The sequence below is a fragment of the Apostichopus japonicus genome, chromosome 21 (assembly GCF_037975245.1).
Source record: "Apostichopus japonicus isolate 1M-3 chromosome 21, ASM3797524v1, whole genome shotgun sequence".
NCBI classification, from domain to species: domain Eukaryota; kingdom Metazoa; phylum Echinodermata; class Holothuroidea; order Aspidochirotida; family Stichopodidae; genus Apostichopus; species Apostichopus japonicus.
The window spans coordinates 9,674,930-9,701,427 of NC_092581.1; the positions used below are offsets into that span (position 1 = coordinate 9,674,930).

Below are 26,498 nucleotides of genomic sequence, written 5' to 3' on the forward strand. Positions count from 1 at the left end.
TTAATATATTATTATCCGATATTGACTCCAGATGAAGACTTGACAAATTAACAAATTTAAAAAATGAAGTTAGGAATTCTTAATTCCATTATTCAATCAACATAGGTAATAAAATTTGTGTTAATTGTCTTTATTCTGTTCTGGTAGTTCTCTATATTAGAGACTTTATCAACTTTCCAATAAAGTCACCCTTCTAAACCCATTGTAACTTTTTGTCATATAATCTCAAAATTAACCGATACGATCATTTTCCCGTGTTTCAAAAGAAATAATTGGTATATGAAAGGACATGGCTGCTTTCAAAAAGTGAACAAAAGGGAAATTTTGGATAGGCAGTGCCACTGTCTGATATATTACTGCTGGTGCCATTTGAAAGGCAGATTGCTTTTATCATTAATTTGCTGGGTTCTTAACTTGTAGCTTGGTCTTTTCCTAATGAAGAACCAAAGTCGTAACTTTCAGGTTGCCAAACAGCAAATATGGTTGACAGAAATGTAGCGAAGTGAATTGAAACAAAGTAACAAAGATCGACCAATATGTATACTGTATAGGAGAGATTGTAGGCCCATAGGGTTCTTTGGATCATAGGCCTACGCTAGTCTCTGGGCCAGTAATACTCCCCCCGTTCAGGTGGATCATAGGCTTACCACTGGTCTCTGGGTCGGTACTACTCCCCCCATTCGGGTGGATCATACCGCAAGTGTCCTTTCATATCAGTGATGGAGATTAAGACCAATTTATCATTTTAATTACAATTTTGGGAGTATTGATAAAATGCAATCTGAATGCGATGTAAACAACTGATGGTCCGCCAGAGAGACTCAAAAGATACTTGTGGTTGTTTGAACAGAATTTTGGTTGCCTCAGACGACCTGCAAGCATTATAACTTGCCTCGCCTCTGATTAATTGTGAAACCAATTACATCAAGCAAAGTTTTGGTTTGTTTTATTACACTAAACTTGCTTACTGGTTACTGGCAACTATTTAGCTATGATGGTTATCATGCCACATTGGGTTAACAATTTAACATCACCATCCATGATTCATTCACTTCAACACATCATCTCTTTACTGTCTTATTATCAAAAAGCTTTATCTTGCGACGAGGAAGCACCAGCTGGTGAAATGGTAGTGCGAACCCCGAGTGGCTCCGCTCCATATGTGAATGGAACAGAAGTAGTTTACTCATGTCCAGATGGGTATGCATTGGAAGGAGATATGACTGCAGTATGTCGGTATGGAAACTGGACATTGGACACAGAACCATCTTGTGGAGGTGATTTATATGTTTCACTTATACGTCTTTGTACCTTATCACAAATTCTATATTGATGACTTATTTGTATTTCCAGCCATTGAAAATAGAGCTAAGCATTGCAAAATATGTGTTACCTTCTTGTTTATGATATCACATACAAAATGTAACACCTTGGTGGTAACAATGATTTCTTTTCGCTCCTCAAAGCTTCACCATGTGATGAACCATTGCTTGAAGATCCATTGGTATCCCATAGTCCTGCCTTAGCAGAAGGAGAGATGTATCCAAATGGAACTGAAATATACTATGCATGTCCCAGTGGATGGGATTTCAATGGAAATATGACTGCAGTTTGTCTTTATGGAGGGTGGACCCATGAAGATGGCTTTTGCACCGGTTAGTGACCTGATCAGATGACATCCCAGTAGGGTCATAGACTCAAATATCATGTTAAGGCATGTGATTTGTACTAGTAGGGTCATCGACCCAAATATCATGTTAAGATATGTTATTTGTACTAGTAGGGTCATAGACTCAAATATCATGTTAAGACATATGATATTTGTACTAGTAAGGTCATAGACTCAAATATCATGTTAAGGCATGTGATTTGTACTAGTAGGGTCATCGACCCAAATATCATGTTAAGATATGTTATTTGTACTAGTAGGGTCATAGACTCAAATATCATGTTAAGACATATGATATTTGTACTAGTAAGGTCATAGACTCAAATATCATGTTAAGACATGTTATTTGTACTAGTAGGGTCATAGACTCAAATATCATGTTAAGACATGTTATTTGTACTAGTAGGGTCATAGACTCAAATATCATGTTAAGACATATGATATTTGTACTAGTAAGGTCATAGACTCAAATATCATGTTAAGACATGTTATTTGTACTAGTAGGGTCATAGACCCAAATATCATGTTAAGACATGTTATTTGTACTAGTAGGGTCATAGACTCAAATATCATGTTAAGACATGTTATTTGTACTAGTAGGGTTTTAGACCCAAATATCATGTTAAGATATGTTATTTGTACTAGTAGGGTCATAGACTCAAATATCATGTTAAGACATGTTATTTGTACTAGTAGGGTCATAGACCCAAATATCATGTTAAGATATGTTATTTGTACTAGTAGGGTCATAGACTCAAATATCATGTTAAGACATGTTATTTGTACTAGTAGGGTCATAGACCCAAATATCATGTTAAGATATGTTATTTGTACTAGTAGGGTCATAGACTCAAATATCATGTTAAGACATGTTATTTGTACTAGTAGGGTTTTAGACCCAAATATCATGTTAAGATATGTTATTTGTACTAGTAGGGTCATAGACCCAAATATCATGTTAAGATATGTTATTTGTACTAGTAGGGTCATAGACTCAAATATCATGTTAAGACATGTTATTTGTACTAGTAGGGTTTTAGACCCAAATATCATGTTAAGATATGTTATTTGTACTAGTAGGGTCATAGACTCAAATATCATGTTAAGACATGTTATGTGAGGACTAATTTACTGCTTAAGCACTTTGGGGTGATGAATTTTGTTACTTTGTCCCTTGAAGTTTGCATGTCTTCTTATATCTAAATCATGAAAGTTTGTAAACTTGATCATAAGTTTAAAGTTTTAGTTCATACTTAAGGGAAATAAACTAATGTTTCCTCTTATTAAATATGTCTTTCTTGTACATTGTATTCATTCAAAAAGCTTCACAATGTGCTGATCAAGCACCAGCTGGTGAAATGGTGTTGAGAGAGCCCAGTAGCTCAGGTCCCTTTGAAAATGGAACCCAAGTAGCTTACTCATGTCCTGATGGATATGACTTGGCTGGAGACACAACTGCAGTATGTCAGTATGGAAACTGGACTTTGGATGCAGTACCATCTTGTGCAGGTAATACCATATTAATCAGCATTTGTTCCCATCCCAATTTGAAGTTACTGTATATCAGAGCTGACACGTGTTTACCTCCAATTTCTACTTGGTTTCAAATTTTTATATTTCTTTCTTTGTAGGAGACCTCTCTGTAAGAGTTACACTAATACTGAATTTTGCACTACTATTTGATATCACGCATATTCCATCTGAGGTTACTTTCTTGATATTAGATCAAACTTATTTGATCATAAGTTTCATAACATGGCCTTCTTTTTTTCTACTTGCCTTAATTCTTGTCATGTTGTCCACTTTTGATGTTATGATTGATGACTCAATCCACCTAAAAACAATTCTTTCTCTCTTTATATTCTATAAGCTTCACAATGCAATGAGGATGCCCCAGCAGGTGACACGGTGGAGCGAGATCCGGTCGGTTCAAGTCCCTATCCCAACGGCACCGAAGTTGTCTACTCATGCTCTGATGGGTATACATTGGTTGGCGATTCATCTGCAGTGTGTCAACTTGGCAATTGGACGTTGGAAGTCGAACCGTCTTGTGAAGGTAAGCATGTCTTTCTCTTGTATTTCAGTCTTGTACCTCCTGAGAATTTTTGGTTCTTCAGGCTTATAATGCTTTACTTTTGTAGCCTGCTGCAACATTACTAAGCCAGGATTCTGCATCCTCGAATGTAAGAATTGAGCTATTGACCCAGAGTCTTGAAACTGCTTGCATCTGGCAAATTCAAAGAACAACACACACTGACAAGTAAACAAAACATCTCGGATCACATCCTGACTTATATCAGTGATATACACGCTTGCCACTTCTCAAAAGAGCTAGGACTTAACATTTCCAAATCCTAGCGGTGGTTGTTTGAAAATTTACAAGTGACAAATATTTTAAAGTTTGTCTTTTTGATGTTTCTCTTATAATTGTTTTCTTTCTAAAAAATATGACCTCATTTTCTAAATGTTTATGTATTGTTTATATTTCCTTTGAAATATTGTTCATATTTCCATTGTAAAGTTTTACTGCTATGCTTCCTACTGACTAAATTGCTTGAATTTACACTGGAATAAACTGAAACTGAATGCTGCAAGTTGTGCTGCTAGCAACAATTGCACAGCATTAATATCATCCTTATTGCAGAGAATTCGTGGCTAAAAAGAGTCACCATTGCTTTTCCATTGATTAGATTGGCCGATAGCCCCTTACCAATTATGTGCAATCATTCCATTTCAAATATGTTACAGAGGTTTGACTCCTAGGTAAACTTTGCTAGATTGATAGAGTGTTCACGATGAAGAATACACATAGTCACGTAATCCATCAAATGTCCACATATGGCATCGAATGGAGCTGTTCGTGTTACTCGTTCCTTTGTGTGCAGACCGACCATGTGTGTTGAGTACCTCAATTGATAGGCTAGCATACCTCTTTCAATTATTTATTTTCGTGCATGGTCACTTGAGTCAATTGACATTACAAAATCTATAGCCATGCAAATTTACTTTGTTATTCCTTTTACACCATTCACAAATAATGTGGTGTATGTGTGTGTGATGCCTTGTTTTGTACACTCCGTGACCCCAAAAATACATGGTGGTTTGACTTGGCATGTGGATCCAACATATGGATTTAACAATCAGTATTTATTTCTGTAAAGGTCAAAGGTCATTTGTCACTAGAAGTCAAAGTCTGAAATCATTGTAAACATAATAACTTCAATTTAATACTTGGTATATGGATTAACTTTAGCTTGTACAACAGTGCTATGGTTTTCTCTGAAGGTCATTGGAGGTCAACGGAGCCTTGTAGGCACGATAACTTCAAATGCAAAGCAAAATTTGGATGAATTTCATACTTAGCATGTGGATTCTCCTTTAGTCCATAGATTAGATGATACAACTGCCAACTCCAACCACGTTTGCTATCTTAAGTTGTTACTTTTGGGCAAAGAATAGGTTGCAAAACACATCTCTGTGACATGAAGTATGCTTTTATAAAAATAAACTGTCCCAACTGCAATCCCCCATCAGTCCTCTCCCCCCTATCCCAATCATAGATAAAGCCAAGGGGTAAAAAAGCAGGTAGATTGGTTTGTAAGTAGTTATAAAATCAAAACTTGAATGAACACTCTGTCTTTATATGTAGTTCAATTAATGTATGGTTGGAGCAAAACATTACTCCAATGTTGTACATCTCTGCAGAGACATATATGAGGGACTCATTGACATAAGTTAAAAACCTTGAGGGTCACAATACAATTTGCATCCTGGCCACACTTTAGCCACCAGTGGTCTACAGCAACATACTGACGCAGAATCTTCTTACGGAAATTAAACAAAATTATTTGGTTTTCATCTAAAGATGGAAATCTTCACCGTAAAAGATTTGACGTATTCCATCTAATTTGTGGAAAGTAAACTATCAAACAGGCTAACATTGTCAGTTGAATGGTTGGTCATGATTTAAGTCTTAACTGTCCAAGTCCTTCACAACCAAGTCTTGCAGCCAAGTTCTGATCCTTCACAGCCATGTCTGAATGGGCTTCAGTCAGGGTCTGGACTTGAGATTTAGAGTATTTTGTAAACTCTAAATATCAGCCTTGTAAGGAGTAGAGATTCGAGGCACCTCCAAAGTCAAGTGACTCTAAGATGTTTGTGTAATTTTACCACTTAGATGTAAATGTACCGACTTGATTTAGGAATATACCTGTCAGTGACTTCATTCGAAAAGCAAGCAAACTGTAACAACTCTGCTAGATATTGGCATGATAGTTAAGTACTTTGATACTTCTTTTACTGACAAGTATCCTCAAACCAACACAGTCCTCATTGAAAGTCAAAGCTAACGTGATTTATGTATCACCCTACTCTCTACATAGTTCTATGTCTTTGATTATTTCATAACTGTACATTGTCATTTTTAAACTCTGTAACTTTATGGCAAGCTTCTAATTTTCTGCAGTAGGATTTAGTATTACTACTCACTTATGGACACTATAAGTTTTGTTAGAGGTCAAAGGTCGTTCGAGGTGAAGTCTGAAATCCTTTTTTAATCTACAAACCTGGATGAAAATTGGTGGCAGTGTTTTGTTGGTGATGCCAGAACCGTATATACGGCTCTGTGTGATGCAAAAGGACTTATGATAAACAGCAATATCTAAGATTGGATTAATATCTTTTAAAACTCACTAATTGCATTTACTGATTTTCTTTCATGGTGCAGGAGGTATGATCAATGACACATGGTACAAGTCACTATGTAAAAGAAATTTGTACTATACCATCATAATGTTCTAGATAATGGTACAATGGTCCTTTCATGTCAGTGAATTAGAGAACAACCTGTGGTAAAGTACAATATAACAAGGAGACAACCTTCTGATATGAGATTCTTAAAACCTTGCAGCTAATTACGGCATCCAATCCTACATCCATTTATGCATTTCTGGTTTCTACTTCAAAGACTGTAAACATTGGTTGAAAAATTTAAATATCTAAATGCTAGTTGTTTCTCAAAAATGTTTCAAAGGAAGTTTATTCTTCCCTCAAATGTTTTCCTCCATTTATATAATATTCTTTACTTGATCCATAGTAAATTTCAACATTTCGTAAATAATAAATATACAATAACTTTTTGTTCATATCCAAATACCTTGTTGTTCCTTAAAATAGCCTCACCATGTGATGAACCATTCCTTGAAGATCCATTGGTATCCCATAGTCCTGACTTACCAGAAAGAGAGATGTATGCAAATGGAAGTGAAATCATCTATGACTGTCCTGCCTTTAAAATTAATATCTAAATATCGTTTTGTTCCTCCTACAAGCTTCACCGTGTGATGAACCCGCTCCCCCAGATGACTTGGTATTCCATAGTCCTGACTTACCAGAAGGAGAGACGTATACAAATGGAACTGAAATCATGTATGACTGTCCTGAAGGATGGGATTTCAGTGGCAACATGACTGCAGTGTGTCTTTATGGAGTATGGACTTATGAAGATGCCTTTTGCACAGGTTTGTAAGATCATTGTAATATTTGAAGAAAAGCATTGTTTCTTTTCTGCTGTAATTGAATCATGTTGTATTTTTATGATATTTCAAAGACTGTCAGCATTACCTTTAAAATTAATATCTAAATATCTTTTTGTTCCTCCTACAAGCTTCACCATGTGATGAACCCGCTCCCCTAGATGACTTGGTATCCCATAGTCCTGACTTTGCTGAAGGAGTGATGTATGAAAATGGAACTGAAATCATGTATGACTGTCCTGAAGGATGGGATTTCAATGGCAACATGACTGCAGTGTGTCTATATGGAGTATGGACTTATGAAAATGCCTTTTGCACAGGTTTGTGAAATCATTGTCATATTTGAAGAATAAATGTGTTTCTTGCCTGTTGTACCTCAATCATGTTGTATTTTTTATGATATTGGAAAGACTGTCAGCATTGCCATGAAAAGTTCATTTCAAATACTTTTTTGTTCCTCTAAATAGCTTCACCATGTGATGAACCAATGCTTGAAGATCCATTGGTATCCCATAGTCCTGACTTAGCAGAAGGAGAGATGTATGAAAATGGAACTGAAATCACATATGACTGTCCTGAAGGATGGGATTTCAATGGCAACATGACTGCAGTGTGTCTATATGGAGTATGGACTTATGAAAATGCCTTTTGCACAGGTTTGTGAAATCATTGTCATATTTGAAGAATAAATGTGTTTCTTGCCTGTTGTACCTCAATCATGTTGTATTTTTTATGATATTGGAAAGACTGTCAGCATTGCCATGAAAAGTTCATTTCAAATACCTTTTTGTTCCTCCTACAAGCTTCACCATGTGATGAACCCGCTCCCCTAGATGACTTGGTATCCCATAGTCCTGACTTTGCAGAAGGAGTGATGTATGAAAATGGAACTGAAATCATGTATGACTGTCCTGAAGGATGGGATTTCAATGGCAACATGACTGCAGTGTGTCTATATGGAGTATGGACTTATGAAAATGCCTTTTGCACAGGTTTGTGAAATCATTGTCATATTTGAAGAATAAATGTGTTACTTGCCTGTTGTACTTCAATCATTTTGTATTTTTTATGATATTGGAAAGACTGTCAGCATTGCCATGAAAAGTTCATTTCAAATACCTTTTTGTTCCTCTAAATAGCTTCACCATGTGATGAACCAATGCTTGAAGATCCATTGGTATCCCATAGTCCTGACTTAGCAGAAGGAGAGATGTATGAAAATGGAACTGAAATCACATATGACTGTCCTGAAGGATGGGATTTCAATGGCAACATGACTGCAGTGTGTCTATATGGAGTATGGACTTATGAAAATGCCTTTTGCACAGGTTTGTGAAATCATTGTCATATTTGAAGAATAAATGTGTTTCTTGCCTGTTGTACTTCAATCATGTTGTATTTTTTATGATATTGGAAAGACTGTCAGCATTGCCATGAAAAGTTCATTTCAAATACCTTTTTGTTCCTCCTACAAGCTTCACCATGTGATGAACCAATGCTTGAAGATCCATTGGTATCCCATAGTCCTGACTTAGCAGAAGGAGAGATGTATGAAAATGGAACTGAAATCACATATGACTGTCCTGAAGGATGGGATTTCAATGGCAACATGACTGCAGTGTGTCTTTATGGAGTATGGACTTATGAAAATGCCTTTTGCACAGGTTTGTGAAATCATTGTCATTTTTGAAGAATAAATGTGTTTCTTGCCTGTTGTACTTTAATCATGTTGTATTTTTTATGATATTGGAAAGACTGTCAGCATTGCCATGAAAAGTTCATTTCAAATACCTTTTTGTTCCTCTAAATAGCTTCACCATGTGATGAACCAATGCTTGAAGATCCATTGGTATCCCATAGTCCTGACTTAGCAGAAGGAGAGATGTATGAAAATGGAACTGAAATCACATATGACTGTCCTGAAGGATGGGATTTCAATGGCAACATGACTGCAGTGTGTCTTTATGGTGTATGGACTTATGAAAATGCCTTTTGCACAGGTTTGTAAAATCATTGTCACTTTTGAAGAATAAATGTGTTACTTGCCTGTTGTACTTCTATCATGTTGTATTTTTATCTCAATACATTACATGTATAGAGATATTGTAACAGTAAGTGGGACTCTCTCCTCTCTTAAAAATTTTTCAGCGTCTTCATATAAAGTTCTTTTTCTCTGGAATTTTCAGAGCAAGCATATATCATATAGGCCAACAAAAGTTACTATTTTTTATTCGAGAATTTTATCTCATTCTATGACTTTTTCACCGATTTATGTCCAAATCGGGCCAATTTGGTCTGAAATCCAGTTTAAACAACCCATTTTTGCACACGCTCCAAAACTTATGTTTTATGAAAGAGAATAGAATAGAATTGTCTGTCAACAGTGGTATCGTCTAAGATAGGGTCCTATGTATTATATATTTTATTAACATTTTAAACTTTCATTTGTTGTTTACAGGTAGGTATTAATAAGAATTTTACCAGCTGTATATGACATTTTATGGCTTTTATTTGCTTTATTTTGATGTTTAAATGATTTTTCTTTCTTAAAACAACACAGAGCTGCCGCCCCTACTTTTAGTAAAAAGGTCCGTTTTTGATGATTAAGCCCCGCCCCCAAGTCTGTTTTGTAGCAGATTGGCTATGACTCATGGCAGCTACATGTTAGATATACGAAAATGGCTACCCTCGCGACCAATTTTTGTATTGTAGTTAGGTACGCCAGGTGTAGTGTATTGCATGCTAATTACATATAAGTGCATTTTATATCAGGCCTTCGTTTTTGTAACCTCCATTTAAGGATAGTACTGGTGTTCAGGTAGCTTTTCAGAGCAAGGGCCATGATAAGTTTGTTTGATTGCCCTTCATGTATTTTGTATAATTACGTATACACATTCTTGTATTTCTGAAGGCTACTTACTGTAGGCCTAGTGCATTTAAAAAAATATATATATAGGCCTAGCCTAGGCCCCCTAGGTCTATTAGGCTTTCAGTGATAGCCACATTAGCATTTTACTGGTGTTCAGACAGCTCTTCCTAGGAAGGACCAGGGTAAGTTTGTTGATGGGTACGTATAAAAGAGGAGCCGGCCATAGCATCACAACTTTTATAAGACTATAAAAATTGTATAAGGTTATGTTTTATTTATAAGGATATAAGATGTATAAGGTTATAAGAAGTATGTTTAGCTTTCTTTTGAACCTGTAATATTTGACATCAAATGTACAAAGAATTAAAATAAAATAACAAAATGGAGAGGAACTGAGGTGGCTATAAGGGGAGGAAGAGGCCACCCATCACTTGCATATAAAAACTTGTAATCTTCTTTTACATTATTTTTCCAAGTCATAAATCCATGAAATCTTCATGTCAGAAAAATTGAGATGAAAAACGTGGGTTGTTTTGATATCTAGAAGTGGACACAGTTTTGATGGTAGTCACCACTGCAGTCTACAGTAACATACAGTAGGTCAATAGGCCTAGCTCTCAAGGCAGGCATCAAGAATCTGGTCGAGTTGTTCGCCTCTTCTAATTTGGCCATTGTCATTGACGTCAAACTATATGACCAAAAAGTCCAACAGAGACTGACCCAAGATGAAGGATACCACATAAAAAACAAGTTCTTAAATATTCTATGACATTACTAAACCTTGCAACGTCGTCCTTTCGACTAACAGGCAATGAGCGCTAAAGGCAAGACTAGCAGGATAAAGTGTAACCTGCAGAGACTATTCGTGGCAAAGTAGCAAAAATGCAAGTTATATATTTGTTGTACCATGATTGATAATTGTAGAGACAGAGCAAAGATTTGAAATTAGGAATCAAAATTAAAACTTCCAGTATTGAGATACTGCATCATTGATGCTCTTGTTTATGATATTGGAAAGACTGTCAGCATTGCCATGAAAAGTTCATTTCAAATACCACTTTGTTCCTCTAAATAGCTTCACCATGTGATGAACCAATGCTTGAAGATCCATTGGTATCCCATAGTCCTGACTTAGCAGAAGGAGAGATGTATGAAAATGGAACTGAAATCACATATGACTGTCCTGAAGGATGGGATTTCAATGGCAACATGACTGCAGTGTGTCTATATGGAGTATGGACTTATGAAAATGCCTTTTGCACAGGTTTGTGAAATCATTGTCATTTTTGAAGAATAAATGTGTTACTTGCCTGTTGTACTTCAATCATGTTGTATTTTTTATGATATTGGAAAGACTGTCAGCATTGCCATGAAAAGTTCATTTCTAATACCTTTTTGTTCCTCTAAATAGCTTCACCATGTGATGAACCAATGCTTGAAGATCCATTGGTATCCCATAGTCCTGACTTAGCAGAAGGAGTGATGTATGAAAATGGAACTGAAATCACATATGACTGTCCTGAAGGATGGGATTTCAATGGCAACATGACTGCAGTGTGTCTATATGGAGTATGGACTTATGAAAATGCCTTTTGCACAGGTTTGTGAAATCATTGTCATATTTGAAGAATAAATGTGTTACTTGCCTGTTGTACTTCAATCATGTTGTATTTTTTATGATATTGGAAAGACTGTCAGCATTGCCATGAAAAGTTCATTTCAAATACCTTTTTGTTCCTCCTACAAGCTTCACCATGTGATGAACCCACTCCCCTAGATGACTTGGTATCCCATAGTCCTGACTTTGCAGAAGGAGAGATGTATGAAAATGGAACTGAAATCACATATGACTGTCCTGAAGGATGGGATTTCAATGGCAACATGACTGCAGTGTGTCTTTATGGAGTATGGACTTATGAAAATGCCTTTTGCACAGGTTTGTAAAATCATTGTCATTTTTGAAGAATAAATGTGTTACTTGCCTGTTGTACTTCTATCATGTTGTATTTTTTATGATATTGGAAAGACTGTCAGCATTGCCATGAAAAGTTCATTTCAAATACCTCTTTGTTCCTCTAAATAGCTTCACCATGTGATGAACCAATGCTTGAAGATCCATTGGTATCCCATAGTCCTGACTTAGCAGAAGGAGAGATGTATGAAAATGGAACTGAAATCACATATGACTGTCCTGAAGGATGGGATTTCAATGGCAACATGACTGCAGTGTGTCTATATGGAGTATGGACTTATGAAAATGCCTTTTGCACAGGTTTGTGAAATCATTGTCATATTTGAAGAATAAATGTGTTTCTTGCCTGTTGTACTTCAATCATGTTGTATTTTTTATGATATTGGAAAGACTGTCAGCATTGCCATGAAAAGTTCATTTCAAATACCTTTTTGTTCCTCCTACAAGCTTCACCATGTGATGAACCAATGCTTGAAGATCCATTGGTATCCCATAGTCCTGACTTAGCAGAAGGAGAGATGTATGAAAATGGAACTGAAATCACATATGACTGTCCTGAAGGATGGGATTTCAATGGCAACATGACTGCAGTGTGTCTTTATGGAGTATGGACTTATGAAAATGCCTTTTGCACAGGTTTGTGAAATCATTGTCATTTTTGAAGAATAAATGTGTTTCTTGCCTGTTGTACTTTAATCATGTTGTATTTTTTATGATATTGGAAAGACTGTCAGCATTGCCATGAAAAGTTCATTTCAAATACCTTTTTGTTCCTCTAAATAGCTTCACCATGTGATGAACCAATGCTTGAAGATCCATTGGTATCCCATAGTCCTGACTTAGCAGAAGGAGAGATGTATGAAAATGGAACTGAAATCACATATGACTGTCCTGAAGGATGGGATTTCAATGGCAACATGACTGCAGTGTGTCTTTATGGTGTATGGACTTATGAAAATGCCTTTTGCACAGGTTTGTAAAATCATTGTCACTTTTGAAGAATAAATGTGTTACTTGCCTGTTGTACTTCTATCATGTTGTATTTTTATCTCAATACATTACATGTATAGAGATATTGTAACAGTAAGTGGGACTCTCTCCTCTCTTAAAAATTTTTCAGCGTCTTCATATAAAGTTCTTTTTCTCTGGAATTTTCAGAGCAAGCATATATCATATAGGCCAACAAAAGTTACTATTTTTTATTCGAGAATTTTATCTCATTCTATGACTTTTTCACCGATTTATGTCCAAATCGGGCCAATTTGGTCTGAAATCCAGTTTAAACAACCCATTTTTGCACACGCTCCAAAACTTATGTTTTATGAAAGAGAATAGAATAGAATTGTCTGTCAACAGTGGTATCGTCTAAGATAGGGTCCTATGTATTATATATTTTATTAACATTTTAAACTTTCATTTGTTGTTTACAGGTAGGTATTAATAAGAATTTTACCAGCTGTATATGACATTTTATGGCTTTTATTTGCTTTATTTTGATGTTTAAATGATTTTTCTTTCTTAAAACAACACAGAGCTGCCGCCCCTACTTTTAGTAAAAAGGTCCGTTTTTGATGATTAAGCCCCGCCCCCAAGTCTGTTTTGTAGCAGATTGGCTATGACTCATGGCAGCTACATGTTAGATATACGAAAATGGCTACCCTCGCGACCAATTTTTGTATTGTAGTTAGGTACGCCAGGTGTAGTGTATTGCATGCTAATTACATATAAGTGCATTTTATATCAGGCCTTCGTTTTTGTAACCTCCATTTAAGGATAGTACTGGTGTTCAGGTAGCTTTTCAGAGCAAGGGCCATGATAAGTTTGTTTGATTGCCCTTCATGTATTTTGTATAATTACGTATACACATTCTTGTATTTCTGAAGGCTACTTACTGTAGGCCTAGTGCATTTAAAAAAATATATATATAGGCCTAGCCTAGGCCCCCTAGGTCTATTAGGCTTTCAGTGATAGCCACATTAGCATTTTACTGGTGTTCAGACAGCTCTTCCTAGGAAGGACCAGGGTAAGTTTGTTGATGGGTACGTATAAAAGAGGAGCCGGCCATAGCATCACAACTTTTATAAGACTATAAAAATTGTATAAGGTTATGTTTTATTTATAAGGATATAAGATGTATAAGGTTATAAGAAGTATGTTTAGCTTTCTTTTGAACCTGTAATATTTGACATCAAATGTACAAAGAATTAAAATAAAATAACAAAATGGAGAGGAACTGAGGTGGCTATAAGGGGAGGAAGAGGCCACCCATCACTTGCATATAAAAACTTGTAATCTTCTTTTACATTATTTTTCCAAGTCATAAATCCATGAAATCTTCATGTCAGAAAAATTGAGATGAAAAACGTGGGTTGTTTTGATATCTAGAAGTGGACACAGTTTTGATGGTAGTCACCACTGCAGTCTACAGTAACATACAGTAGGTCAATAGGCCTAGCTCTCAAGGCAGGCATCAAGAATCTGGTCGAGTTGTTCGCCTCTTCTAATTTGGCCATTGTCATTGACGTCAAACTATATGACCAAAAAGTCCAACAGAGACTGACCCAAGATGAAGGATACCACATAAAAAACAAGTTCTTAAATATTCTATGACATTACTAAACCTTGCAACGTCGTCCTTTCGACTAACAGGCAATGAGCGCTAAAGGCAAGACTAGCAGGATAAAGTGTAACCTGCAGAGACTATTCGTGGCAAAGTAGCAAAAATGCAAGTTATATATTTGTTGTACCATGATTGATAATTGTAGAGACAGAGCAAAGATTTGAAATTAGGAATCAAAATTAAAACTTCCAGTATTGAGATACTGCATCATTGATGCTCTTGTTTATGATATTGGAAAGACTGTCAGCATTGCCATGAAAAGTTCATTTCAAATACCACTTTGTTCCTCTAAATAGCTTCACCATGTGATGAACCAATGCTTGAAGATCCATTGGTATCCCATAGTCCTGACTTAGCAGAAGGAGAGATGTATGAAAATGGAACTGAAATCACATATGACTGTCCTGAAGGATGGGATTTCAATGGCAACATGACTGCAGTGTGTCTATATGGAGTATGGACTTATGAAAATGCCTTTTGCACAGGTTTGTGAAATCATTGTCATTTTTGAAGAATAAATGTGTTACTTGCCTGTTGTACTTCAATCATGTTGTATTTTTTATGATATTGGAAAGACTGTCAGCATTGCCATGAAAAGTTCATTTCTAATACCTTTTTGTTCCTCTAAATAGCTTCACCATGTGATGAACCAATGCTTGAAGATCCATTGGTATCCCATAGTCCTGACTTAGCAGAAGGAGTGATGTATGAAAATGGAACTGAAATCACATATGACTGTCCTGAAGGATGGGATTTCAATGGCAACATGACTGCAGTGTGTCTATATGGAGTATGGACTTATGAAAATGCCTTTTGCACAGGTTTGTGAAATCATTGTCATATTTGAAGAATAAATGTGTTACTTGCCTGTTGTACTTCAATCATGTTGTATTTTTTATGATATTGGAAAGACTGTCAGCATTGCCATGAAAAGTTCATTTCAAATACCTTTTTGTTCCTCCTACAAGCTTCACCATGTGATGAACCCACTCCCCTAGATGACTTGGTATCCCATAGTCCTGACTTTGCAGAAGGAGAGATGTATGAAAATGGAACTGAAATCACATATGACTGTCCTGAAGGATGGGATTTCAATGGCAACATGACTGCAGTGTGTCTTTATGGAGTATGGACTTATGAAAATGCCTTTTGCACAGGTTTGTAAAATCATTGTCATTTTTGAAGAATAAATGTGTTACTTGCCTGTTGTACTTCTATCATGTTGTATTTTTTATGATATTGGAAAGACTGTCAGCATTGCCATGAAAAGTTCATTTCAAATACCTCTTTGTTCCTCTAAATAGCTTCACCATGTGATGAACCAATGCTTGAAGATCCATTGGTATCCCATAGTCCTGACTTAGCAGAAGGAGAGATGTATGAAAATGGAACTGAAATCACATATGACTGTCCTGAAGGATGGGATTTCAATGGCAACATGACTGCAGTGTGTCTATATGGAGTATGGACTTATGAAAATGCCTTTTGCACAGGTTTGTGAAATCATTGTCATTTTTGAAGAATAAATGTGTTACTTGCCTGTTGTACTTCAATCATGTTGTATTTTTTATGATATTGGAAAGACTGTCAGCATTGCCATGAAAAGTTCATTTCAAATACCTTTTTGTTCCTCTAAATAGCTTCACCATGTGATGAACCAATGCTTGAAGATCCATTGGTATCCCATAGTCCTGACTTAGCAGAAGGAGAGATGTATGAAAATGGAACTGAAATCACATATGACTGTCCTGAAGGATGGGATTTCAATGGCAACATGACTGCAGTGTGTCTATATGGAGTATGGACTTATGAAAATGCCTTTTGCACAGGTTTGTGAAATCATTGTCATATTTGAAGAATAAATGTGTTTCTTGCCTGTTGTACTTCAATCATGTTGTATTTTTTATGATATTGGAAAGACTGTCAGCATTGCCATGAAAAGTTCATTTCAAATACCTTTTTGTTCCTCCTACAAGCTTCACCATGTGATGAACCAATGCTTGAAGATTCATTGGTATCCCATAGTCCTGACTTAGCAGAAGGAGAGATGTATGAAAATGGAACTGAAATCACATATGACTGTCCTGAAGGATGGGATTTCAGTGGCAACATGACTGCAGTGTGTCTTTATGGAGTATGGACTTATGAAAATGCCTTTTGCACAGGTTTGTAAAATCATTGTCACTTTTGAAGAATAAATGTGTTACTTGCCTGTTGTACTTCTATCATGTTGTATTTTTTATGATATTGGAAAGACTGTCAGCATTGCCATGAAAAGTTCATTTCAAATACCACTTTGTTCCTCTAAATAGCTTCACCATGTGATGAACCAATGCTTGAAGATCCATTGGTATCCCATAGTCCTGACTTAGCAGAAGGAGAGATGTATGAAAATGGAACTGAAATCACATATGACTGTCCTGAAGGATGGGATTTCAATGGCAACATGACTGCAGTGTGTCTATATGGAGTATGGACTTATGAAAATGCCTTTTGCACAGGTTTGTGAAATCATTGTCATATTTGAAGAATAAATGTGTTTCTTGCCTGTTGTACCTCAATCATGTTGTATTTTTTATGATATTGGAAAGACTGTCAGCATTGCCATGAAAAGTTCATTTCAAATACCTTTTTGTTCCTCTAAATAGCTTCACCATGTGATGAACCAATGCTTGAAGATCCATTGGTATCACATAGTCCTGCCTTAGCAGAAGGAGAGATGTATGAAAATGGAACTGAAATCACATATGACTGTCCTGAAGGATGGGATTTCAATGGCAACATGACTGCAGTGTGTCTTTATGGAGTATGGACTTATGAAAATGCCTTTTGCACAGGTTTGTAAAATCATTGTCATTTTTGAAGAATAAATGTGTTACTTGCCTGTTGTACTTCTATCAAGTTGTATTTTTTATGATATTGGAAAGACTGTCAGCATTGCCATGAAAAGTTCATTTCAAATACCTCTTTGTTCCTCTAAATAGCTTCACCATGTGATGAACCAATGCTTGAAGATCCATTGGTATCCCATAGTCCTGACTTAGCAGGAGAGATGTATGAAAATGGAACTGAAATCACATATGACTGTCCTGAAGGATGGGATTTCAATGGCAACATGACTGCAGTGTGTCTATATGGAGTATGGACTTATGAAAATGCCTTTTGCACAGGTTTGTGAAATCATTGTCATATTTGAAGAATAAATGTGTTTCTTGCCTGTTGTACTTCAATCATGTTGTATTTTTTATGATATTGGAAAGACTGTCAGCATTGCCATGAAAAGTTCATTTCAAATACCTTTTTGTTCCTCCTACAAGCTTCACCATGTGATGAACCCGCTCCCCTAGATGACTTGGTATCCCATAGTCCTGACTTTGCAGAAGGAGAGATGTATGAAAATGGAACTGAAATCACATATGACTGTCCTGAAGGATGGGATTTCAATGGCAACATGACTGCAGTGTGTCTTTATGGAGTATGGACTTATGAAAATGCCTTTTGCACAGGTTTGTAAAATCATTGTCATTTTTGAAGAATAAATGTGTTACTTGCCTGTTGTACTTCTATCATGTTGTATTTTTTATGATATTGGAAAGACTGTCAGCATTGCCATGAAAAGTTCATTTCAAATACCTCTTTGTTCCTCTAAATAGCTTCACCATGTGATGAACCAATGCTTGAAGATCCATTGGTATCCCATAGTCCTGACTTAGCAGAAGGAGAGATGTATGAAAATGGAACTGAAATCACATATGACTGTCCTGAAGGATGGGATTTCAATGGCAACATGACTGCAGTGTGTCTATATGGAGTATGGACTTATGAAAATGCCTTTTGCACAGGTTTGTGAAATCATTGTCATATTTGAAGAATAAATGTGTTTCTTGCCTGTTGTACTTCAATCATGTTGTATTTTTTATGATATTGGAAAGACTGTCAGCATTGCCATGAAAAGTTCATTTCAAATACCTTTTTGTTCCTCCTACAAGCTTCACCATGTGATGAACCAATGCTTGAAGATCCATTGGTATCCCATAGTCCTGACTTAGCAGAAGGAGAGATGTATGAAAATGGAACTGAAATCACATATGACTGTCCTGAAGGATGGGATTTCAATGGCAACATGACTGCAGTGTGTCTATATGGAGTATGGACTTATGAAAATGCCTTTTGCACAGGTTTGTGAAATCATTGTCATATTTGAAGAATAAATGTGTTTCTTGCCTGTTGTACTTCAATCATGTTGTATTTTTTATGATATTGGAAAGACTGTCAGCATTGCCATGAAAAGTTCATTTCAAATACCTTTTTGTTCCTCCTACAAGCTTCACCATGTGATGAACCCGCTCCCCTAGATGACTTGGTATCCCATAGTCCTGACTTTGCTGAAGGAGTGATGTATGAAAATGGAACTGAAATCATGTATGACTGTCCTGAAGGATGGGATTTCAATGGCAACATGACTGCAGTGTGTCTATATGGAGTATGGACTTATGAAAATGCCTTTTGCACAGGTTTGTGAAATCATTGTCATATTTGAAGAATAAATGTGTTTCTTGCCTGTTGTACCTCAATCATGTTGTATTTTTTATGATATTGGAAAGACTGTCAGCATTGCCATGAAAAGTTCATTTCAAATACTTTTTTGTTCCTCTAAATAGCTTCACCATGTGATGAACCAATGCTTGAAGATCCATTGGTATCCCATAGTCCTGACTTAGCAGAAGGAGAGATGTATGAAAATGGAACTGAAATCACATATGACTGTCCTGAAGGATGGGATTTCAATGGCAACATGACTGCAGTGTGTCTATATGGAGTATGGACTTATGAAAATGCCTTTTGCACAGGTTTGTGAAATCATTGTCATATTTGAAGAATAAATGTGTTTCTTGCCTGTTGTACTTCAATCATGTTGTATTTTTTATGATATTGGAAAGACTGTCAGCATTGCCATGAAAAGTTCATTTCAAATACCTTTTTGTTCCTCCTACAAGCTTCACCATGTGATGAACCAATGCTTGAAGATCCATTGGTATCCCATAGTCCTGACTTTGCAGAAGGAGAGATGTATGAAAATGGAACTGAAATCACATATGACTGTCCTGAAGGATGGGATTTCAATGGCAACATGACTGCAGTGTGTCTATATGGAGTATGGACTTATGAAAATGCCTTTTGCACAGGTTTGTGAAATCATTGTCATATTTGAAGAATAAATGTGTTTCTTGCCTGTTGTACTTCAATCATGTTGTATTTTTTATGATATTGGAAAGACTGTCAGCATTGCCATGAAAAGTTCATTTCATATACCTTTTTGTTCCTCCTACAAGCTTCACCATGTGATGAACCCGCTCCCCTAGATGACTTGGTATCCCATAGTCCTGACTTTGCTGAAGGAGTGATGTATGAAAATGGAACTGAAATCATGTATGACTGTCCTGAAGGATGGGATTTCAATGGCAACATGACTGCAGTGTGTCTATATGGAGTATGGACTTATGAAAATGCCTTTTGCACAGGTTTGTGAAATCATTGTCATATTTGAAGAATAAATGTGTTTCTTGCCTGTTGTACCTCAATCATGTTGTATTTTTTATGATATTGGAAAGACTGTCAGCATTGCCATGAAAAGTTCATTTCAAATACTTTTTTGTTCCTCTAAATAGCTTCACCATGTGATGAACCAATGCTTGAAGATCCATTGGTATCCCATAGTCCTGACTTAGCAGAAGGAGAGATGTATGAAAATGGAACTGAAATCACATATGACTGTCCTGAAGGATGGGATTTCAATGGCAACATGACTGCAGTGTGTCTATATGGAGTATGGACTTATGAAAATGCCTTTTGCACAGGTTTGTGAAATCATTGTCATTTTTGAAGAATAAATGTGTTACCTGCCTGTTGTACTTCAATCATGTTGTATTTTTTATGATATTGGAAAGACTGTCAGCATTGCCATGAAAAGTTCATTTCAAATACCTTTTTATTCCTCTAAATAGCTTCACCATGTGATGAACCAATGCTTGAAGATCCATTGGTATCCCATGGTCCTGACTTTGCAGAAGGAGATATGTATGAAAATGGAACTGAAATCACATATGACTGTCCTGAAGGATGGGATTTCAATGGCAACATGACTGCAGTGTGTCTATATGGAGTATGGACTTATGAAAATGCCTTTTGCACAGGTTTGTGAAATCATTGTCATATTTGAAGGATAAATGTGTTTCTTGCATGTTGTACTTCAATCATGTTGTATTTTTTATGATATTGGAAAGACTGTCAGCATTGCCATGAAAAGTTCATTTCAAATACCTTTTTGTTCCTCCTACAAGCTTCACCATGTGGTGAACCAATGCTTGAAGATCCATTGGTATCCCATAGTCCTGACTTAGCAGAAGGAGAGATGTATGAAAATGGAACTGAAATCACATATGACTGTCCTGAAGGATGGGATTTCAATGGCAACATGACTGCAGTGTGTCTATATGGAGTATGGACTTATGAAAATGCCTTTTGCACAGGTTTGTGAAATCATTGTCATGTTTGAAGAATAAATGTGTTTCTTGCCTGTTGTACTTCAATCATGTTGTATTTTTTATGATATTGGAAAGACTGTCAGCATTGCCATGAAAAGTTCATTTCAAATACCTTTTTGTTCCTCCTACAAGCTTCACCATGTGATGAACCCGCTCCCCTAGATGACTTGGTATCCCATAGTCCTGACTTTGCAGAAGGAGAGATGTATGAAAATGGAACTGAAATCACATATGACTGTCCTGAAGGATGGGATTTCAATGGCAACATGACTTCAGTGTGTCTTTATGGAGTATGGACTTATGAAAATGCCTTTTGCACAGGTTTGTAAAATCATTGTCATTTTTGAAGAATAAATGTGTTACTTGCCTGTTGTACTTCTATCATGTTGTATTTTTTATGATATTGGAAAGACTGTCAGCATTGCCATGAAAAGTTCATTTCAAATACCTCTTTGTTCCTCTAAATAGCTTCACCATGTGATGAACCAATGCTTGAAGATCCATTGGTATCCCATAGTCCTGACTTAGCAGAAGGAGAGATGTATGAAAATGGAACTGAAATCACATATGACTGTCCTGAAGGATGGGATTTCAATGGCAACATGACTGCAGTGTGTCTATATGGAGTATGGACTCATGAAAATGCCTTTTGCACAGGTTTGTGAAATCATTGTCATTTTTGAAGAATAAATGTGTTACTTGCCTGTTGTACTTCAATCATGTTGTATTTTTTATGATATTGGAAAGACTGTCAGCATTGCCATGAAAAGTTCATTTCAAATACCTTTTTGTTCCTCTAAATAGCTTCACCATGTGATGAACCAATGCTTGAAGATCCATTGGTATCCCATAGTCCTGACTTAGCAGAAGGAGAGATGTATGAAAATGGAACTGAAATCACATATGACTGTCCTGAAGGATGGGATTTCAATGGCAACATGACTGCAGTGTGTCTATATGGAGTATGGACTTATGAAAATGCCTTTTGCACAGGTTTGTGAAATCATTGTCATTTTTGAAGAATAAATGTGTTACTTGCCTGTTGTACTTCAATCATGTTGTATTTTTTATGATATTGGAAAGACTGTCAGCATTGCCATGAAAAGTTCATTTCAAATACCTTTTTATTCCTCTAAATAGCTTCACCATGTGATGAACCAATGCTTGAAGATCCATTGGTATCCCATAGTCCTGACTTAGCAGAAGGAGATATGTATGAAAATGGAACTGAAATCACATATGACTGTCCTGAAGGATGGGATTTCAATGGCAACATGACTGCAGTGTGTCTATATGGAGTATGGACTTATGAAAATGCCTTTTGCACAGGTTTGTGAAATCATTGTCATATTTGAAGGATAAATGTGTTTCTTGCCTGTTGTACTTCAATCATGTTGTATTTTTTATGATATTGGAAAGACTGTCAGCATTGCCATGAAAAGTTCATTTCATATACCTTTTTGTTCCTCCTACAAGCTTCACCATGTGATGAACCCGCTCCCCTAGATGACTTGGTATCCCATAGTCCTGACTTTGCTGAAGGAGTGATGTATGAAAATGGAACTGAAATCATGTATGACTGTCCTGAAGGATGGGATTTCAATGGCAACATGACTGCAGTGTGTCTATATGGAGTATGGACTTATGAAAATGCCTTTTGCACAGGTTTGTGAAATCATTGTCATATTTGAAGAATAAATGTGTTTCTTGCCTGTTGTACCTCAATCATGTTGTATTTTTTATGATATTGGAAAGACTGTCAGCATTGCCATGAAAAGTTCATTTCAAATACTTTTTTGTTCCTCTAAATAGCTTCACCATGTGATGAACCAATGCTTGAAGATCCATTGGTATCCCATAGTCCTGACTTAGCAGAAGGAGAGATGTATGAAAATGGAACTGAAATCACATATGACTGTCCTGAAGGATGGGATTTCAATGGCAACATGACTGCAGTGTGTCTATATGGAGTATGGACTTATGAAAATGCCTTTTGCACAGGTTTGTGAAATCATTGTCATTTTTGAAGAATAAATGTGTTACTTGCCTGTTGTACTTCAATCATGTTGTATTTTTTATGATATTGGAAAGACTGTCAGCATTGCCATGAAAAGTTCATTTCAAATACCTTTTTATTCCTCTAAATAGCTTCACCATGTGATGAACCAATGCTTGAAGATCCATTGGTATCCCATGGTCCTGACTTAGCAGAAGGAGATATGTATGAAAATGGAACTGAAATCACATATGACTGTCCTGAAGGATGGGATTTCAATGGCAACATGACTGCAGTGTGTCTATATGGAGTATGGACTTATGAAAATGCCTTTTGCACAGGTTTGTGAAATCATTGTCATATTTGAAGGATAAATGTGTTTCTTGCATGTTGTACTTCAATCATGTTGTATTTTTTATGATATTGGAAAGACTGTCAGCATTGCCATGAAAAGTTCATTTCAAATACCTTTTTGTTCCTCCTACAAGCTTCACCATGTGGTGAACCAATGCTTGAAGATCCATTGGTATCCCATAGTCCTGACTTAGCAGAAGGAGAGATGTATGAAAATGGAACTGAAATCACATATGACTGTCCTGAAGGATGGGATTTCAATGGCAACATGACTGCAGTGTGTCTATATGGAGTATGGACTTATGAAAATGCCTTTTGCACAGGTTTGTGAAATCATTGTCATTTTTGAAGAATAAATGTGTTACTTGCCTGTTGTACTTCAATCATGTTGTATTTTTTATGATATTGGAAAGACTGTCAGCATTGCCATGAAAAGTTCATTTCAAATACCTTTTTGTTCCTCTAAATAGCTTCACCATGTGATGAACCCGCTCCCCTAGATGACTTGGTATCCCATAGTCCTGACTTTGCAGAAGGAGAGATGTATGAAAATGGAACTGAAATCACATATGACTGTCCTGAAGGATGGGATTTCAATGGCAACATGACTGCAGTGTGTCTTTATGGAGTATGGACTTATGAAAATGCCTTTTGCACAGGTTTGTAAAATCATTGTCATTTTTGAAGAATAAATGTGTTACTTGCCTGTTGTACTTCTATCATGTTGTATTTTTTATGATATTGGAAAGACTGTCAGCATTGCCATGAAAAGTTCATTTCAAATACCTCTTTGTTCCTCTAAATAGCTTCACCATGTGATGAACCAATGCTTGAAGATCCATTGGTATCCCATAGTCCTGACTTAGCAGAAGGAGAGATGTATGAAAATGGAACTGAAATCACATATGACTGTCCTGAAGGATGGGATTTCAATGGCAACATGACTGCAGTGTGTCTATATGGAGTATGGACTTATGAAAATGCCTTTTGCACAGGTTTGTGAAATCATTGTCATTTTTGAAGAATAAATGTGTTACTTGCCTGTTGTACTTCAATCATGTTGTATTTTTTATGATATTGGAAAGACTGTCAGCATTGCCATGAAAAGTTCATTTCAAATACCTCTTTGTTCCTCTAAATAGCTTCACCATGTGATGAACCAATGCTTGAAGATCCATTGGTATCCCATAGTCCTGACTTAGCAGAAGGAGAGATGTATGAAAATGGAACTGAAATCACATATGACTGTCCTGAAGGATGGGATTTCAATGGCAACATGACTGCAGTGTGTCTATATGGAGTATGGACTTATGAAAATGCCTTTTGCACAGGTTTGTGAAATCATTGTCATTTTTGAAGAATAAATGTGTTACTTGCCTGTTGTACTTCAATCATGTTGTATTTTTTATGATATTGGAAAGACTGTCAGCATTGCCATGAAAAGTTCATTTCAAATACCTTTTTGTTCCTCTAAATAGCTTCACCATGTGATGAACCCGCTCCCCTAGATGACTTGGTATCCCATAGTCCTGACTTTGCAGAAGGAGAGATGTATGAAAATGGAACTGAAATCACATATGACTGTCCTGAAGGATGGGATTTCAATGGCAACATGACTGCAGTGTGTCTTTATGGAGTATGGACTTATGAAAATGCCTTTTGCACAGGTTTGTAAAATCATTGTCATTTTTGAAGAATAAATGTGTTACTTGCCTGTTGTACTTCTATCATGTTGTATTTTTTATGATATTGGAAAGACTGTCAGCATTGCCATGAAAAGTTCATTTCAAATACCTCTTTGTTCCTCTAAATAGCTTCACCATGTGATGAACCAATGCTTGAAGATCCATTGGTATCCCATAGTCCTGACTTAGCAGAAGGAGAGATGTATGAAAATGGAACTGAAATCACATATGACTGTCCTGAAGGATGGGATTTCAATGGCAACATGACTGCAGTGTGTCTATATGGAGTATGGACTTATGAAAATGCCTTTTGCACAGGTTTGTGAAATCATTGTCATTTTTGAAGAATAAATGTGTTACTTGCCTGTTGTACTTCAATCATGTTGTATTTTTTATGATATTGGAAAGACTGTCAGCATTGCCATGAAAAGTTCATTTCAAATACCTCTTTGTTCCTCTAAATAGCTTCACCATGTGATGAACCAATGCTTGAAGATCCATTGGTATCCCATAGTCCTGACTTAGCAGAAGGAGAGATGTATGAAAATGGAACTGAAATCACATATGACTGTCCTGAAGGATGGGATTTCAATGGCAACATGACTGCAGTGTGTCTATATGGAGTATGGACTTATGAAAATGCCTTTTGCACAGGTTTGTGAAATCATTGTCATTTTTGAAGAATAAATGTGTTACTTGCCTGTTGTACTTCAATCATGTTGTATTTTTTATGATATTGGAAAGACTGTCAGCATTGCCATGAAAAGTTCATTTCAAATACCTTTTTGTTCCTCTAAATAGCTTCACCATGTGATGAACCAATGCTTGAAGATCCATTGGTATCCCATAGTCCTGACTTAGCAGAAGGAGAGATGTATGAAAATGGAACTGAAATCACATATGACTGTCCTGAAGGATGGGATTTCAATGGCAACATGACTGCAGTGTGTCTATATGGAGTATGGACTTATGAAAATGCCTTTTGCACAGGTTTGTGAAATCATTGTCATATTTGAAGAATAAATGTGTTTCTTGCCTGTTGTACTTCAATCATGTTGTATTTTTTATGATATTGGAAAGACTGTCAGCATTGCCATGAAAAGTTCATTTCAAATACCTTTTTGTTCCTCCTACAAGCTTCACCATGTGATGAACCAATGCTTGAAGATCCATTGGTATCCCATAGTCCTGACTTAGCAGAAGGAGAGATGTATGAAAATGGAACTGAAATCACATATGACTGTCCTGAAGGAT

At 36.4% G+C, this 26,498-nt stretch overlaps 1 protein-coding gene across 22 annotated transcripts in view; it reads left to right on the forward strand.

The window, feature by feature from the left end:
- The window catches only part of LOC139962741 (complement receptor type 1-like), a 106,029-nt gene that overhangs the window by 40,567 nt on the left and 38,964 nt on the right, over positions 1 to 26,498 (forward strand). For all 22 annotated transcript variants that reach the window (XM_071963007.1, XM_071963025.1, XM_071963023.1 and 19 more), the window contains 4 exons: positions 1,092 to 1,277; positions 1,467 to 1,655; positions 2,993 to 3,178; positions 3,540 to 3,725. In XM_071963007.1, coding sequence (XP_071819108.1) covers positions 1,092 to 1,277; positions 1,467 to 1,655; positions 2,993 to 3,178; positions 3,540 to 3,725 — 747 coding nt within the window. The remainder of the gene's footprint in view (positions 1 to 1,091; positions 1,278 to 1,466; positions 1,656 to 2,992; positions 3,179 to 3,539; positions 3,726 to 26,498) is intronic.